The following is a 17,688-nucleotide window of genomic DNA, read 5'->3' on the forward strand; positions in this document are numbered from 1 at the left end:
TTGCCGTTAGGTAAGCCTTAGCAAAACTTTAACAAAACCTTTCTGGAATTTTACTATTGATTTTAGATATTAAATATACGGCAAAATACCTTTTACCAAGATTCATATGTATATTATAATCTGGCTTAATGTGTGAGAGGAAAATGGTAGCATGTAACAACTAATTTTCGAAATTTCCGAATTACAACACGTTTGGCATGGAAAACTTTACTCTATATTTCGACCTACAATTTTATTCGATTTGAATGCAAACATTTAATAAAGTGTCACTAATAACGTCCTATCTTGTTACATAGCCATGCAAATCTGGGTTAAATATGATGATAAAGAAGACACCAAAAAAAAAATTTTTTCCTTTATTAGAGTTCATCAAGTATTTCTTTACGTCGTTTCTAGGCCATCATCTTACCATCTTGTCAATTGACTCTAATTACCCTTCAATAATATATTCCTGATTCTTTAGTGCATTGAAGTTTCGACACTTATAAATTAATAAAGGATTGACAATAAATTTTGGACGATGGCAATTAAAACTTACTTTAGGATTTCCGTGTTAGTAATTTTAGCAATTGTAGAAAAACAAATCGATGGATCACATTCAAATTTTTCATTTTATTTTTATACACAATTCAATTTCACAAATAATCAAGAATTTACTAAATAATTTATAATAATAATCAAAGCAAAGGCAATAGAGTTCGCATTAGAAAACATAAACAAAAACAGATTTCATTCATTGCACAATTCAAAGAAAAAAATAAATAACTGCCAGATTCTGTCCGCACTCTTGCATTGTATTGTAGTGTATTATATACATATATATATAAATAGATATAAAAATATGCGTATTCATATCAAAAGTGGCTCTGTTGGAACTGGACAATCCAACATTAATCTAATATAATGTATACAGTTTTTTAACTTGCATTCGTTTTGTTACTTTTCTCTTAAATCAACAACGATTGTGGGTAATTAATTAGGCGGCGCATATACATACATTCTCATTCATGATTATGATTTGTATACAATTCCACTAGGTTTTTTAGGCGACAGTTTTTCCCATCTTAATAACTTGATTGTTATCATTATTTCATTATACAAAAATATGAATTTTTCTTTTATGCTTTGCGTGTAAATTCTAAGAATTTATGCTCTGATATTTTAAAGTTACAATGCTTGCATTGGTGTGTTCAGTGTGTGTTGTGTGTGTGTGTTTAATACCCAGATCAGCGCATTTTATATACGAGTATAGTACATATAAAAGAAACGATCGAACGAACGAGAGTGCAGCATGTGGGAGTTCTTTCTTCAAATACATTTATATATATTTTTCTTTTTTTTTTTTTTGGCGGCAGGCTGCATTTTTGAGTGATCCGTGCTTATTCATAGCGCTTTGAAGGTGGCACCAAGTGCTCTGGCAGCACAGTGGGCAGCTCACAGCCATCGAGTTTAACATTGATTAAGTGCAAGGCCAGTGCGAATTCGTCTGAATCGAGGAAACCATCGCCATCGACGTCTGACAGCTTCCAGATCTTGCTAAGCACCGAGTTGGGCAGTTTCGATTTGATGAGCTCTTGTTTGGCAGCTGCAAATAGAAATGGAATAAAAATGGATAAAATCGAAAAATCACTATATTCGCTCGCATTCTACTTACTGGCACCGGATATTCGGCCATCCACAGGACCCAGTCCATTGAAAATGGCATCGGTGCGTGTCTTGTCCTTGTTGCAGATCCATTCGTGCTCGCCGTAGCCGGCATCAATTCCCTCGCCCTTCATGTAACCGAATGGTGAGACATGGTCGTCGATGACCCCCTCGAAGGCGCCTCCTGCAAAGTGAGAAAGTGCGATCAGTGGGGTCGGTTAGTGAGTATCATATCCAGTTTGCAGCGCATTTGTAAACAAATGCGTAACCCCACATGTAAATTTGCATTAATTAAGAACGTAATCTAAGCTGCTGCAGTGCGTCGCCGTGCACAAAACATTCCAATTAGACGGCAATTAAAACCTTCAGATCTTTTAGGCTCCAATTGACGTCGCCGCCTGCCACTGCTGAACGTATCGTGACCAGACAGAACGGCTGACCGACTTAAGTACGTACTTTGAGTGCCTACTTTAACTGCAGCAAACAATTGCGCGGCGCCTTAAACGAGCCCAACAATTGAAATTGCCTGCAAGTTGTTGCAAGAGTCAATTTATATTTGATGTTGCCCCACTAGGCGCACTTTTGGATTTCTTCTCATCTGACATGCTCAATTTATTTGCAGCCTATTGAGGACAACAGGTTGACTGCTGCTTACATGAATGACTGTATCTGTCTGTGTTGGTTCTGGTTCTGCCTCTGATTCTGGTTGGGCCTCTGATTCTGGTGGGGCATTGGAGGAGTCATTTTCCTGGTCCACATGGCCCACCCTACTAGTGCAACTGCTGAACAATTTATGATGCTTCTGGCGCAGATTCTGCAGCCAGTGATCGAGACGCGCCGAAAACTGAGATCTCTGAGATAATGGTGTCGAAATTTCAGTCTCCTCACCCACGAAATCCACTTCTGAGTAGTTGCAGCATGCGTTAGGGAAAGGAAATGAAAGAAAAGGAATAGGTTCTCGTTCAAAGGTGGGACACCAGTCAATTGAGAGGGCAAATTTTTTGGTGCGCAAATGTGACAGAGACATGGCAATCAACTAAAAATTAGTGTGCCATTGCCAGGAGAACAACTCACAGACATACATATATATACCTACGTATATCTATGTATATGTTTACATACGCGTGTAGAAACTATTTAGCGACATATTGCTAAACAGGTGATGCCACCACATGTGGCCCCATATGAAGGTGCTTGCTGAACTGGATGCTGATGGATGAAAGAAACAAACCAACAAAAATTTGCCAACAAATGACTAATATGACTTGAAAGAAAAACTAGACTCAATTTGGTAAAGTGCAGCCGCATTTGAAGTGATGTAACAGAGATAAGTATATACAATGTATGTAAGTAGGTACATTCCATGGCAAGGTATACCAACTAAAAATTGTTTCTAACATTAAGGGTGAAGTAGCTCTCCAGTAACATACATTTACAATGTATGTACAGCTACAGATTACGATCTCAATCCCAGTTGACAAAGAGCGAAAGATTTAATAGCTTCTAACCATCGCTTATCGTAACTTTTATGAAACGTTTTTGAACTTTCTCTTCCTGCGCTTCGCTCCTGATAATGTGCCCCAAGTCAACTACCCAAATGAAAGAAAAGAGAAAAACAAAGGAACGGAAATGGACAGAAACAAAATCAAACTATGCAATATAAAAACAACAAAAAAACTGGGGGGTATACATACACTTACACAGTGAAATACAAACACTAAATTAGCATTGTCGACATCTTCGAGTTCTTGACTTTGATTTTGTGTGATTCACTTTATCAACGCATTCTTCGCGTTTCTTTGTACCCTTACAGAGAGTATATTTGAATTGGTCAGATGGTCACTATATGTTCCCGATCAATCGATATGATTTTAAAATTGGCACCATCGATCGATAGATTTTTATTACTTTGATTAAAGTCTCGACTTTTTGACGCACAACTAAATCAATTGAAAATGTTTTTTAAGAGAACTTTGCAGTTGCTAGACCATCTTAAGATTAGTTTAAACTTTGTACTTTAAGAGATCCCAGAATACAAACGGATTAATCGACTTTAATCGACTGAGAGAGTAGAGGTTAGACTAAAGATTTGAGTTAAAGAGCATATAAACTTCGGCATTGTCAAAATTGGTTTGTTGTGATATAATTTATTTTTGGGAAAGGGCAAAAGAAGGAGGGATTGTCTCGTGGTGGCATTGTCTTTCCCCTTCCTTCTCCCATCAGCAGTTGCTGTTGGCTTTGGGGTAATTTTAAACGCAAAAGTTCATTCACTTGGAAGTGTGATTGGATTAGAGGCTATCATATTGTCAACTGCAATCCCAGCAAGCATAAAAAGCAAGTTCAAACTAAAGTGACGCATCAAATCAAATAACGATCGCATGACATCAGTTTGATCGTTTAGATATATGTACTTATGGTGTATATAAGCGCACACACACACACTAACTTTTGCCCAAGGTCGCGAGATATGCGCTAGTATTTAGTTTAATGAAAAAACCACTCAAGTGGGCCACCAAAAAATATTAAAACGAAAAGATCAGCCAAAGATCGCTGGCAAGTTTCTCTAGTCACTTTTGTCAATTGTGGAATCCATTTCATTCATATATATGTACATACATATGTGTGTATGTACGCGAGAGTAAATGCTTTCTTCCTGCATTTAGAAATTCACTCAATAGAACCGGGAGGATGAGCCACTTAATGCCACACGCCCCAAGTCACCATGATCAGCAAATTGATACGCGACCTCAGATCTCAGGTTTTGCTCATAAACTGACTGAGAATGGGTTTAATTTAAGCAGCTTAGCCACAAGACAAAATGCATTCACGAGACGATCCATAGATCGACGGATTCACGGCTCCAACAAATGCAGCAACAAATGAGCTGCAAATTGTGTATTCATTGTGCACATTTTAGCGATAAATTTGCATAACGAACTTTTCTTTTTCATTTCTTTAAATGGGCGCCTGCCAGTTGGTTCCGTTTCTGTTCAGCCTAGCGGCCGATGGCTATTAAGCAATGATTATTTATATACTCCTCCTCCGAATGGTTGGGGAAGGTTTATTTTGTTGTATATAGCATAAATCACAATAATAATTCACTAGTGACCACAAATGTCTTTGAAGTTTTATGCAGGCGCCTAATGGAAAATGGTTCCCACTCGACCATTGCTTACTGTACCTTGGCATAGTATTAGTTCTCGAGTCATCCTCACGGAGCACACATTATTATTTACAAATAATTATGTGGCGCTGTTTATTTTGCGGTTTTATAGATAAGGCAGCAGCCTCTTTATTATCCGAAATTAGACCAATGTTAATCATTGGAATAGTTGCTCATGTATATGAGTGTGATAAGCCTTACTTTTCCCACCCACCCACATACGCTTTTACATTGATTTTTATCTATCTTTAGATTCCCCCAGCCTGGCAACGCGCGCGTTAGTTCAAACAACGACAACAAACAGCAGAGTGTCTAAGTAATTCATTGGAGGGAAACAAGCAGGTGGTAAAAGTAAGTAGAGCAAGTAGACACCCAAAGACCTTGAACTCGTGGCGTTCGCTTCGCTCGACTAGAGTTCACAGGTCGCCAAAAACCAAACCAGTCCAGGGGCAGGCAACAACAATTACTGTAAACAATTAGAATTGATGCTCTTTCGTCTACACTATCCACTCAATTTTTCCAATCGACTATCGAGTAACTTAAACTGGTTAGCGAAAAGGTTCTTCACATTGGATATCCGTTAGATCAGTAAAACATTGGCCAGAAAGAAACATAGTTAGGGCAGAGACACCTGTCAAATTTTCAATTTTTCATTTTTACCACAATTTAATGTCTTAAATTGGTGCAAACGATAATTCGAAAATAAATTGACAGATCTGACTTGCTAAACTAAATGACTAAGGTTTACTTGTAATGATTATGACATTATTAAATCCACAATGCTTAGAACATAAAAACACACTTACAATGCCCGCCGATAGAAAAATCTCGTTGCGTTTTTGGATCTCTATAATTTTTACAAACAAATTTTGTCAAAAAATAATTGTTTTCGTTCCCGTTAAGATCTGTCCCACTGACTAGTGAAGAATGTCTGCTAAATTTCGGATTATTACTTTTGCGTTACGATTTAAAAATAATTTTCTATTATTCATTGGTACGTTTAAAAAAACGTTAACTATTAGTGCCGTCATAAAGGAAATATTTTTTGAAAGCTACTGAAAATGAAGTGACAAATGCATATGACATTAAAAATAAAACTGTCCTGATCATTCATCTTCGACAACACCAAATTCGACAACTGCGAGGAAGTTTTATTATCAGATCACTAGAAGATCTATTTCATAAGAAAACAAATATTGTGAGCTCATAAGAAATATCGTATGAAAAGACGATAAATCAATTCCAATGTCAATTAAATACTACGAAATAGTTCAGCATAATAAGCTTCTTTAAGACACTAACTCTTCGAGAAGGAAAGGAAGATAGTATCCATATATTCCCATGAATATAGGAACAAGTGGCAGAAAAGAATGATCTGATAAAAAATACAAACATCAATATACATATATATTTACATATGTTTTGAGTTAGCTTTATATTCTGGTGTAGGGACCGATTTTGTCTGCTAGTCTTCTGGTTTTCTGTGGATCTGTAAGCATCTGTAAGATGGGTTTTGACATCTGGACAAACAATGAAGACGGCCTAACACGAGCATTTTTGTCCAAACAATTTTTATACACAACTTAAAGCCAAATATCTAGAATCTTTCAAGAAGACGCAATTTTCTTAACAAGAGGATTGTACGTTATTTTAAAGAACTCGGTTTGTTGAAAGACATATTTAGCAGCCTTTTTGCAAAAATATTTAAAATCCCATATTTGGTAGATTTTAACTCCTTAGATCGCTCTGTTGTGTTTGCATTTCTAATTTCATGAGCACAAGTGTATTTACATTTGGAGGCAATCTATTCATGGAACACTCACTAACTTTTTGATAGTCGAAAACTCTCTCTATCGCTCTCTGTGTTGTTCTGCTCTTGGACTCTCCGATTCGGGCATGGGGCGTTTTGTGGCCTAATGCTATTCAATGCGTGTGCTCTTGATCGTTAGATCCGTTATGCTTGCCTGGCTGCATCTCTGGCCAGACTGGGCCTAACTACACAGCTGATATCTGAGGGCGCTGAAGTGTGAAATATTTTCTGTACGCCTTGTATTTTTGGGTGTGCGGAGATACCAGGGTAAATGAGTCACCTATGTATGTAAGTGTGTATGTATTGGCCAGGCCAATTAGAGAGAGAGTAAAAGCTAACCAATCATTGACGTGTTCCAATGCTTACATCATACAAACATCAAGCTTCTTATCGGAATGAACGAGGAGTTCAATTCTGGGCATGACGAAAGCAAACCGCCAATTCTCGCCGTTCTCGCTTTCGATGACTATGATTGACACACAATAACAGTTTCTGTTATCCACTACGCCCTGGAATAGCCACCCACTTTCAAGTGCAAAGTAGTTGTTGCTTATCACTTTACAATATTTAACTAAGATATGGAGAGTGAGTTGTCTCAAGGCTCGGAGGAGAAGGCTTCTCTACTTTTCTGTACCTCCTCTCTAAAAGTGGCGAAAAAGTGCGTTTATATGTCACATACACACATATTTTATAGACCGGTGTCTACTAAGCACCGTCTTATCAGCTTGATTTCTGCTTATCAGTTTGTTTATTTAGCAAGTATGTGGTAGTATTAGAATAAAAATATAACTAGACGTTGCTAGGCATTGCATAATGTAGACATAAAAAATAAAGAGGAAGCTGCTGGCATTAATTGAGCTAAAAGATGATATGAGATTTCTGTATTCTAAGTACATACATTAAACAGACGAACTTTTCATTTAGCCAAATTGTTTTTCATATTCTATTCAAGTTAATAGAGAGGCCGGGTAAACAGATTGCATATGTAGAAAATCTATGATTAAATGGAAGTCCGTAAAAGAAATTATTGGCAGTTTAATAATCAACATCATAAAAATTGTCTATTTTCTCTCAATCCCTAAGTTGGGAGTTGGTAACCATTTAAAAAATCAAATTTAATGTCTATCAAAAAACGATTTCAACGAATGAAAGTACTCTTTAAAAATACCCATTTATGGTGTGGACTTTCATTGTGCACAGTCGGCTAAACATATGCCCCTTTGCCCACTCCTGCTTCGTCTCCTCGACTACCTGCACTTTCCTAAGCTATTTCTTTGATGTTGTGGAAAACTTGTTTGCCAAGTGGGTTAACTTGCGATATTTTGTGAGAGGGGGATGAAGATTGTGTGGCGTCCCCCATTGACCATGAGGTGAGAACACGATGTTTGTGCTTTGCAGATGGATGGATGATTGCATATGGAGCCCGCAAAAGTAAAGTCCTTGGCACTTACCCTTCACAACTGGCTCTGAGACGAGAGTCATTTCCTCCTGAGGAATCATTTCCATTAGTCGGGCTATGTCCTTGGCTAGCATATTGTCCACAATGTCCAGTAAATGGGGTTTGAGTGAATGGAACTTGGTGAAGTCCTGATGCTGCAGCACATCCTGCATTTTCTTAATGTCCGGAAAGTCGCCGGGTGAAATGGAGTGCTCTCGCTGTATACGATCGTAGATCTGTCCAAGATTCTTGATCAGATCCTTTTTCTTGCTATCTTTACCGAACACTGAGGGCATATCCTTGCGCAATTCAGCAATGATGAAGGCATGCACCTTGGCCAGCCGGGCCCGCTTAATTAGATCGTTTAGCTTGCGGAGGGCTGCATTGCGGGGCAATGACTGCAGGTCACGGAACAGATCCTGCTCTTCATCTTCAAAAAGCCGTCGATTGGCATCAAATCGCAGCGGCTGGTCCCAGAACGAACCAATGTAAACGCGAGCCACCTCTGGTGTTTGCAATACCTTGCCCAGGGACCACATAAGCGCTCCGTAGACGCGCATCAATTGCTGGTGGTCGATCATGTCAGCTTTGTTCAAAATGATGCGAATCTTATCATCGTGCCCCTTAAGAGCCTCAATAGAGCGTCGGAACTCGTCCGATATATCCAGTTTGTGGGCATCAAAGAGCAAAATGATGCGATCCACCCGTTCGGCGAACCATTCCAGCACTCCCGTGAAATCATAGCCACGATCGATTCGCTGCTTCTCTCCAGACAAAATACCGGGCGTGTCTACAATAGAAATGGCATTCAGCACGGGTGAGGCCACGCTGGAGCATTGGAACCGATTGAGGAAGGCGTTGCCATATTTAGACAGTGGGCGGAACTGTTTCTTGGGATCGACCACCAAAGCGTTGCCAGGTATAACGCCCTCCTTGTCATCATACATTACGGCAATGAAGCGATCTGTCGTTGGCTCAGGGCCGATGCGTATACCCGGGAAGTCCCGCTCCAACAGGTAACGGATAAATGTTGTCTTGCCTGTGGAATATTGACCCACCAGCAGGATCATGGGCTTAGCATCGAAATCAGGATCCTCCAATTTTGGCGAATGGAAGTCATGAAACTGATAGTGCTCCTCCAGGGGCAACAGCTTGCTGCGATAGATTTTCTTCAGCTCACCGATCACATTCTCCACCACCTCCTGGGTGTTCTTCTCGCGCTTCAGAAAGCTAAACATTGTGCCACACACACGGACACGCACACACACACACAAAATGCACAACAATTAGTATTTGCGAGAACAGGGCAGCGGATGATGCGGGCCAGGGGCTGCTTTTAAAAAACTAGGCTGCAGACGTGTAAATATGGAAAAATATGCGATATAAATATACATATGCCGTATATACATATGTTATGTACACTCAACTCGACTGGGACGGGGAAGTATGAGCAATAGTAACAAACAGTGTGACCATGCTGCAGTGGTGTGGCCAGAGTTTACGTGGCGGAGATACGTCGACGATAACTTGTTAACCCAGCAAACCGCATAAAGTGTGACCGAAATTAAGCAATTGTGACTATTGGCCAAAAAGAAAACCGCTAATTTGGTAATTTGATAGTTAACAACTAAATTTAAAAAGAAGAATTTTTGTTTTTTTTTTTTTTTTTTGTTATTTTGAAATTTGTTAGCAACGGCTGATTTATATTTACAATCGATCATTTTCCATATCAAGACCAAACACTATATAAAACTAACGGTTTTTATTTTCTGAAGATTTCGACTTACCTTACATCACCACCATCATGACGTGGCATTTCAATATATTTTTGTTATTTTTTGTTTTTGTTACTAAATATAGATTAATTTTTAAAAACTCAGACTTAAAATGCAAAAACATAATCTGAACAGCTTTTGAATAGAGTACTCCACATCATTTCGAAAAATTTCCCATTAAACATGCTCATGTTTTTAAAACTTCCACATCGTTGATTGGATAAGGGATGGCTGGATCAAGACCAAAATTCATCTTCATAATGTCACAAAATACGGAGAGAAATATGAAAGCATCGATAAAATTGTTGAGCATGAAAGCTATAGAACGATTCCGCTGTGATTTGTGGTCGCCGACAATGGATTGTATGATAAGTAAAACGCCAGCGGAGACCTGAATCACATAAAAGGTAGGGTAAATATTTATTTCTTTTCCTCTCTTGAAAACTTAAACAGGTAATTTAAAAAATATTATAAGGCTTAAATATGGTAAATCGCTGGATGGTTTGGTTCTTAGTTCTACGGGGTTTTAGCATGTGTATCGATGAGCCTAAGTGGTTGGGATGAATACTCGATTCCGAATCCGGATATTATAACATTCACCACCGATATCACAAAGATAACCACCAATATTACATCGTTCAAGATAATTGCAGCCGTTTGATCTGATTGCTTGTTAATATTTAAACTCCCGATGGCCACAAACAGAATTCCAACCAAAAGCTGTTCGATGATGAAGAACATACAATAGATAGATAGATGATATGTTGATATAGTGGGTAATTCAATTCACATTATTAAGGTCGCTCTGTATGGGGGGCAGGCGACTATCAAAGGCCGAGATAAACAGATTTATCATTGTCGTAAAGAAAGCGAATGCGGTGCGGACATGATTAATCACATTAGCCGATTGGTGGAACTCCGGCTGGTGCAGTCTACAGTCCCTTAGCAAACTCAGTGACAAACTCAGTATGCCGGACAATATCTACATGGACCGTCAAGACATGATAGAGGCCGCAATATAAATTTGGATATATTTCTATAATTACCTGCAACACAATTGACAGGCTGATCAGAATCAGCATTAGCTTATAGAACTGATGCTGTTCGCCAACTTGGAGTATATATTTCAATTGGGAGGCATTTGCCGTTAGCAATGCAATATCCAGCATGCCCTGGGCAATGGTCTTCTTGGTGGCATACCGATTGGCATCCATTGATTTCATCTGCAATAAAAAAGGGGGTAGAATTCGTCCATTAAACAAAGGGTCAATCATACTTGATGGAAGATCGAAAACATCCTTCCTCTGAGTGACCCGGCTATAGAATGTTGGGGTTTTCCTCTACTCTACTATACACTTCAATGGGAAACAATTAATTTTCATTTTCATCTTGCTTGTTCCTTATCTTGGGTATTGTTAATGGATCTGATAACGTAACAAATTTATCGTTTGCTTCGAAATGTACTCAAACTAATTGGAAACCAAATTTGATTATTCCAAATCAAGATAAAATATTGAGAGCAAGGATATTTTCTTACAAACAATTCATTGAGAGCGGTCATCTTAATTGATTTTCTTAAATTTTGCAGTGATCTCCATTGGGACGTGATATTCAGCATTTTTATTATGAAACAGACCGTAAAATCAAAATAGTCACGAAATATGTTTTCTTATGTGAAAAACAATGTTGTTGGGGTCTTCGAATTGTATGTATATATTTTTGAGCTTTTGCTACGAAACTTTGTTCTCGGAATCAGGAAACTATAATATGTAGAGATCAACCGATTTCATTGTCCACTTTAGCACAGTCAAACATTTTTATTTTTAAATTCGGCTTAAAGTTTTCGTATTGGCTGACTAAAATTCGGAATATTATGAATCCTAAATCCAGACTATTATTAGCTGATACACACTTAATACGTATTAGCAATTTAATCTTATTAAAAATCACATTGATAGTTTATTTGATATATTTTACCTCCCAAGCATTGTTGTTAAATTTCCGCGAAAAGAACTGTGGAAACTTTATACTATCAAACATTGTCAACTAAAAAACGTTAAATGATTCAACAATGAACTGGAACAAAGGATAATTCATTCAATTTCTCTTCCGCTCCCTCGTAATTGGTCGACTTTAATTAAAAAATCAATAAAAGTTTCTATCTCATGCATGGCAGTCGGGAAATGGAAATGTTTTTCGCACAGCTCATCTAAACACCGAGCCGGGCTTGCCTTAATAGTAAGGCATGGACGGCATAAGAGTCATATATGAATTGTATTGAATTGCACACGAATAATTACACTCTGGCACAATAACGAGGGCAGGTTTTAATTTATATGAGAAATTATATTTGGTTTGGATGCTTTGATTATTTTGCAACTCTCTTTGTCTAGTGGTTCTAATGGTGGATATTGACTGGATAATATATAATGGTATCTCTCTTAATTCCGAATATTGGTGCGATCTGTTGACCGATCACGCAGATTAAATTGTAAAGCTTCCATTACTTTCCTAGCCATTCTACTTACTTTTTAGCCTACTCTCGCAAGTGAAACTTATGGCTATGTCAAGCTCCATAACTACATACATACATGTTTGTAAATAATTTATGCTGACAAATAATAAACAGGAGTATATGTACGCGCTGAAGATCAAGGTTATTCTTCTCAAGACTACGTTTCTGTGAAATGAAAATATTTAGAGACTTGCCTCCGTTTCGTTGGCATTTCGATGTTGTTCCTCTCCAGGTGCCACAACCAGAGCCATAGTTCGAGTTTCGGTTGGCAAATTTAGCCTCTAAGGTATTTGTTTGGTATATAAATTCTTATGTTTTTGTTTTGCGTTCCACCAGTCACGCTTCGTTAGAACAGATAGTTTTCAATGTTTGTGGCCAGTTGAGTTGTTGAAACATGAAGTCTCGTCGTTACCGTGGATACGGCCAGTTTGCAATACAACCAAACGATAAAACAACTGAAAGCAAACTGAAAAGCATAGAGAAACTAGCAACTTACAAAAGCTAGAATTCTCGGGCTCTGGCGTTCCGTTTCGACGGTGGGCTGTGAGCCATTCATTGATTTGTCATTTAGACGCAAACTTTCGCTTTTCTTACATTAATCAAGAATTTTGTTTTGGTTATTTTTATAAATTTTTTGTTTGATAAATTGTTTATTTTCTAGGCTGAGAAAGCAATGTTTCAATAAATAGCATTTTTAAATACTTTGCGCCCACTTCTTGTGTAAAACAAAACACACGATGAATCTCCAGAAGTAATCGGTTAATTGGGGATCTTAGCTAACACACAGACCTGATATTTAAATATTTATGTATATGTGTAGTAAGTGTAGAATTTTTAATAGCGTTTAAGTCAATAAACAAACTAAAAAGTCTTTCTATGCACGGCACGTTGGCCCTCCTCCTCGTACTCGCGTTTCGAGATCCACATTTTCTTGAATGTATCAAGCGAGGCCAGAATTGATCCGCCCATCCACGTGGAATAGAGTCGTTCCTGTGGAGCGGCAATCTACAAAAACGTCGCCCCAAAAGTGTTATTGGTATATTAACAATTTTGAAAGTAATGGAAGCTTACTCTGATCTTTAGATCCTTGGCCGAATGTTTCCTCAACTCAGACAGCAGTCGATCACCGAAACCTTTGAATAGTGTGGAACCACCAGACAACACAATATTCTGATAGAGCATTTTTCTCAGATCCATATCCGACTTTTCAATGGAGTACATTAGAACGTCGTGTATGCCCTCGCATTCTTCGCCCAGCAAATCTGGTCGGAAGAGAACTTCTGGAGCACGGAAGCGAGCTTGTCCCACTTCGAAGGTCTTGCCGTCGGGTAGTTTGTAGGCAAACTTTTCCGTTTCCACAGTTTCCTCCTTTTGCGGATTTGTGGCCAGATAGCAGACTTTCTCTTTGATAGAACGCACAATTTCAAATTCAGCTGTTGATCTGAAGTTGAAACCCTCGCGCCTCAGAAGTGTTTTGAGGTAGCGGGTGACATCCCGACCAGCTATGTCTACCCGCATAATACTGTGAGGCATGGCGAATCCCTCATAGATGGGAACTGCATGCGTCACACCGTCTCCGGAGTCGAGTACAACTCCAGTAACGCGACCAGTGGCATAGCTAAGAAATAGAAAAAGGACTTGATTCGCTTGAAGGGACAACAAGATTTCGTAGACCTTACAGACTGAGCACGGCTTGCATAGACACGAAGAGGGCAGGAGCATTAATGCCTTCAAAGAAAAATTCAGCAGCCTTCTCTCGATTACGGCGAGGATTTAGCGGCGCCTCTGTTAGCAGCACAGGATGATCTTCTGTAAAAGTGGCCAATTGTTCCTAGAATGGGAAACTAAATATGCAAATCGACGACCATTTTTTGTTAAATCTGGGCTTACTTTGCTATAAATGTAGCTCCATATTCTCTCCATATCATTCCAGTCCGTCACAATGCCATGCTCCATAGGATATCTGATGCTGAGTAGACCACGATGCTCTTCCGCCTTTGGTCCAACAAATATGTCCCCCTCCAAGGCACCAGCCATCACCCGAACATGCTTGGGTCTGCCAATGCTGTGAGAAGATTTACCATAAATAACCAGCTCTCTCTGCTTTAACGAAATTACTTACTAGTTGGGAAACCGACATTTTGGAATGTGCTCGCCAGCAAAGCCGGCCTTGATAACACCAGAGCCCTAAAAAACAAAAAAGTCATTCAATTCATATCATTTTTATTTCTAGATATCATCAATTCGAATTTTCAGAAAATTTTAACATGTCTCTTCCTCAAGCCGATATGACGGCCGTTTCAAAAAGTGCGAGGTTGCATCGCAAGCCTGCCGCTCCACTGTCTGGTCTTAGCTTTACGCGACTCCTTCAATAAGTTGCATTGTCCAGCAGTTTTACAGGCTCACAAAGGCAAATGTGGCATCAAACTGGACAGCAGCATTGCGTTGCTGAATCAGCCTATCACCTGGATGACCGAAGAGCAACCTGTCATTTATCCCGTTGAGTTCAAAAGGTACATAGGAAGCGAAGCACAGTTCCACATGTCAGGATGTTTTCAGAAGACCACGGACACCTCATTCAAACGTTAAATGACGAACTTGGCAAACCCATCCCGAATAAATTAAAATAAAAATTGATAGTTTTAGCCAATCTCCAACGCCCGATTAGTCATATTAATGGCCAGAAACATATGTAGATGGCGTCGGCAAAAGCCGTTGAAATTAACTTTAGACAAAGGAGGGGCTCGGGAAGCGGCTCATCTTATTTGTCGTTTTGGGTGATGTCACTGATTCGAGTGAAACTCGGGCTAATCACGGCAAAATATAGTAATTTTCTAATCTCTGTCTTAACAGCAGTTGGGATGATTCCTATGACACTTACGTTATCTATGACCACAGGTTGGTTAACCACGACATCATAAGGCTCCATTTTGTGCGTTTATAAAAAAGTTTGCAAATTTTACTAATTTACTATCCAAGTGTGACCCTATTCCTACAGTCTTTGTAACTATGTAGATGATGTAGCTATCTACATTGTACAATGTAGAAATATCTGTTAGAGATGAGCCGTGACTGGCGACAAGTTTTAGTTGATTTTACTTAACGTGATAAAAATAAAGACTTTGATTCAGGTTTTGATTGGCTAATATAGTAAAGAATTTTAAGTTATGATGCTTTCTAGGTATTGACATATATTATTAAACAGTTTTGATTTACATCAGTCAAGTATTGCAAGTGTTGAGCGGTTTTATCTAGCCGATAGTCCACTGCTCCCCATTTGGTATCTGCCAACACTAATCATATCAATTGAAGAAATGTCGGAGTGTGCCTCGAATCCGGACAAAAAAAACAATGATGCGGTCAAACCACCGCCTGGTCTTAAGGCTATTATAGATCACCTGTTCCAGATGTATCCTGACCAGCCGAATCCATTGCAGGTATGTGTAAGGTAAATGTGTTTACAAGCCAACAGTATTTAGATTTTCTAATGTATTGCTAGGTGACAACATTACTGAAATACTGGCTGGGAGGGCAAGATCCGCTGGATTACATTAGTATGTACAACAACAATGGAGACCCAGAGAAAAATGTTCCACCGCATTGGCACTACATTAGTTTTGGACTAAGTGATCTGCATGGAGATGAGCGTGTCCATATGCGTTCAACAGAGGAGCAATCCACACGGTCTGGCATGGGCTTTGAACTGACCTTCCGTCTGGCAAAGACTAAGGCGGAAATACAACAGCAATCGGAGTGTCCAGAAAAACCGTTGCGACCACCCACCTGGCCAGCCAATCTGCTACAATCAATTGGCCGCTATTGCTTTCAAACCGGAAACGGATTGTGCTTTGGGGATAACATACCTTGGCGCAAGAGTTTAGATGGCAGCCCAGCAAACTCACCACTACAAAGTCTGTTAGTGGCACAGGATCCACAGCTTGGCTGCATTGAAACACCCTTTGGCACAGTGGACTTTTGCCAGATTGTCGGAGTCTTTGAGGATGAGCTAGAGCAGGCCTCACGTTGGAACGGAAGGGGCGTGCTAAACTTTTTGCGCCGGGATGTGCAAACTGGGGGAGAGTGGCTAGTCACCAATATGCAGCGCAACCGCAGTGTCTTTGATTTGTTTCCAGAGACTTTGCTCCATTTGCAGGACGACTTGGAGAAACAGGGTTCGGATTTGGCCGGCGTCAATGCTGAGTTCACATTTAAAGAGATTAAACCGAGAAAAGTCATCAAAGAGGAGATCGACTTTCAGAGTCTGAATGAACGGTGTGCCAGCGAGGAGAATAACAGACAAACTCTCACTGAGTCGCAAGTAAAGCGAGAGGAGCCCAGTTTCCCCCAGTCAATGTCCCTGAGTAATAATTCTTTGCACAAGTCGTGTCCGTTGGACTTTCAGCCGCAGGCACCGGATTGCATTTCCCTGGATGGTATTGAGATCACATTGGCACCAAGTGTTGCCAAGTATCTGCTTCTGGCCATTAAGGACCGTATCAGGCATGGCCGTCATTTCACCTTCAAGGCCCAGCACCTTGCGCTAACGTTTGTTGCCGAAACTGTGACAGGAGCTGCGGTTAACATTAACGAGCCGTACGGAGTGCTCGGCTATTGGATACAGGTTCTGATACCCAGTGATTTGGTGCCACGCATGATGGCCGACTTTCGAAATGCTCATCTGGACGAAAGCACAGAACCCGCTCAACGCATGGAGTACGATTGGCCGGATAAGAATTTTCGGCTAATTGTGGATGAACCTGTTTGCCTGTTGCCACCCCCACAGAGCGCAATGTCGCTGGATGCAGCTTGATGTGTAATTTTAATTCATAGACTCTCCGAATCTCTTCCACTAACAATTAAGTTTACAAATTTTATATACATTAAGGCAGAATATACTTACCGATTCACACACACGACACTTGTAGGCGCCGGCGCCGGAAGATTCAGTTGACGGAGACTCTTTTGATCTCGCAAACGGATATGCTCACTTTACCGAGCATTGGCACCTCCGCCTAATTGACAATGATTGAGCGAGAGCAATGGAGTCTCCTCCTGTTCGGTTCAGTTTCTAATTCTGGGAATTGATCAATTAAAAGCAAAAAGCCACCGATGTTGGTCATGTGATTTGTCCATTCGAATAAGATCTAATGTCCATACCAACTGGAGCGGACAGATGGAGACTTTTTATTTGCGCCGTTTTGTTTTTACAGGCATATTCGTTGTAGTCGTCCGAGTCGTTACTGTTGTCGTTGTGGTTGCCGTCGTCGTTGCCTAGGTGATTTTGTTTACCGCAGAGCACAAGCACACAATGCCTCATTCTCAGAGCGCAGAGCAATAAGCGAA

At 39.8% G+C, this 17,688-nt stretch overlaps 4 protein-coding genes across 8 annotated transcripts; 1 reads left to right on the top strand and 3 right to left on the bottom strand.

The window, feature by feature from the left end:
• Positions 1–592: 592 nt before the first annotated feature.
• Past1 (putative achaete scute target 1) lies at positions 593–9,919 on the bottom strand. Of its 2 annotated transcripts, XM_068297905.1 has the most exons (4): positions 9,843–9,919; positions 8,069–9,285; positions 1,655–1,828; positions 593–1,585 (listed from the first exon to the last, which is right to left on the bottom strand). In XM_068297905.1, exons 1-4 carry the CDS (start codon positions 9,869–9,871, stop codon positions 1,380–1,382), a joined length of 1,626 nt encoding a protein of 541 aa, XP_068154006.1. In that variant the 5' UTR covers positions 9,872–9,919; the 3' UTR covers positions 593–1,379. The 2 variants fall into 2 exon arrangements, with proteins under 2 accessions (XP_068154006.1, XP_068154007.1); XM_068297906.1 differs by lacking the exon at positions 9,843–9,919 and having other exon boundaries at positions 8,069–9,611.
• Positions 9,920–10,226: 307 nt separating this feature from the next.
• Positions 10,227–12,938, bottom strand: NijC (Ninjurin C). 4 transcript variants are annotated; one of them, XM_068297910.1, is made up of 4 exons: positions 12,540–12,938; positions 10,877–11,053; positions 10,621–10,812; positions 10,227–10,550 (listed from the first exon to the last, which is right to left on the bottom strand). In XM_068297910.1, the coding sequence occupies exons 1-4, from the start codon at positions 12,594–12,596 to the stop codon at positions 10,347–10,349; spliced, it is 630 nt and encodes a 209-aa protein (XP_068154011.1). In that variant the 5' UTR covers positions 12,597–12,938; the 3' UTR covers positions 10,227–10,346. The 4 variants fall into 4 exon arrangements, with proteins under 4 accessions (XP_068154011.1, XP_068154010.1, XP_068154012.1 ...); XM_068297909.1 differs by lacking the exon at positions 12,540–12,938 and adding an exon at positions 11,808–11,885; XM_068297911.1 differs by lacking the exon at positions 12,540–12,938 and adding an exon at positions 11,107–11,133.
• A 37-nt stretch (positions 12,939–12,975) lies between these two features.
• On the bottom strand, positions 12,976–15,375 carry Arp1 (Actin-related protein 1). Its single transcript, XM_068297908.1, has 6 exons — positions 15,227–15,375; positions 14,468–14,532; positions 14,236–14,410; positions 14,025–14,176; positions 13,417–13,963; positions 12,976–13,350 (listed from the first exon to the last, which is right to left on the bottom strand). The coding sequence occupies exons 1-6, from the start codon at positions 15,272–15,274 to the stop codon at positions 13,207–13,209; spliced, it is 1,131 nt and encodes a 376-aa protein (XP_068154009.1). The 5' UTR covers positions 15,275–15,375; the 3' UTR covers positions 12,976–13,206.
• Positions 15,376–15,567: 192 nt separating this feature from the next.
• Su(fu) (suppressor of fused) lies at positions 15,568–17,263 on the top strand. The gene is made up of 2 exons (XM_068296672.1): positions 15,568–15,782; positions 15,845–17,263. The coding sequence occupies exons 1-2, from the start codon at positions 15,660–15,662 to the stop codon at positions 17,153–17,155; spliced, it is 1,434 nt and encodes a 477-aa protein (XP_068152773.1). The 5' UTR covers positions 15,568–15,659; the 3' UTR covers positions 17,156–17,263.
• The last annotated feature ends 425 nt before the right edge of the window (positions 17,264–17,688 follow it).

The sequence above is a fragment of the Drosophila tropicalis genome, unplaced genomic scaffold, assembly GCF_018151085.1.
Source record: "Drosophila tropicalis isolate 14030-0801.00 unplaced genomic scaffold, ASM1815108v1 contig_859, whole genome shotgun sequence".
Taxonomy (NCBI): Eukaryota; Metazoa; Arthropoda; class Insecta; order Diptera; family Drosophilidae; genus Drosophila; species Drosophila tropicalis.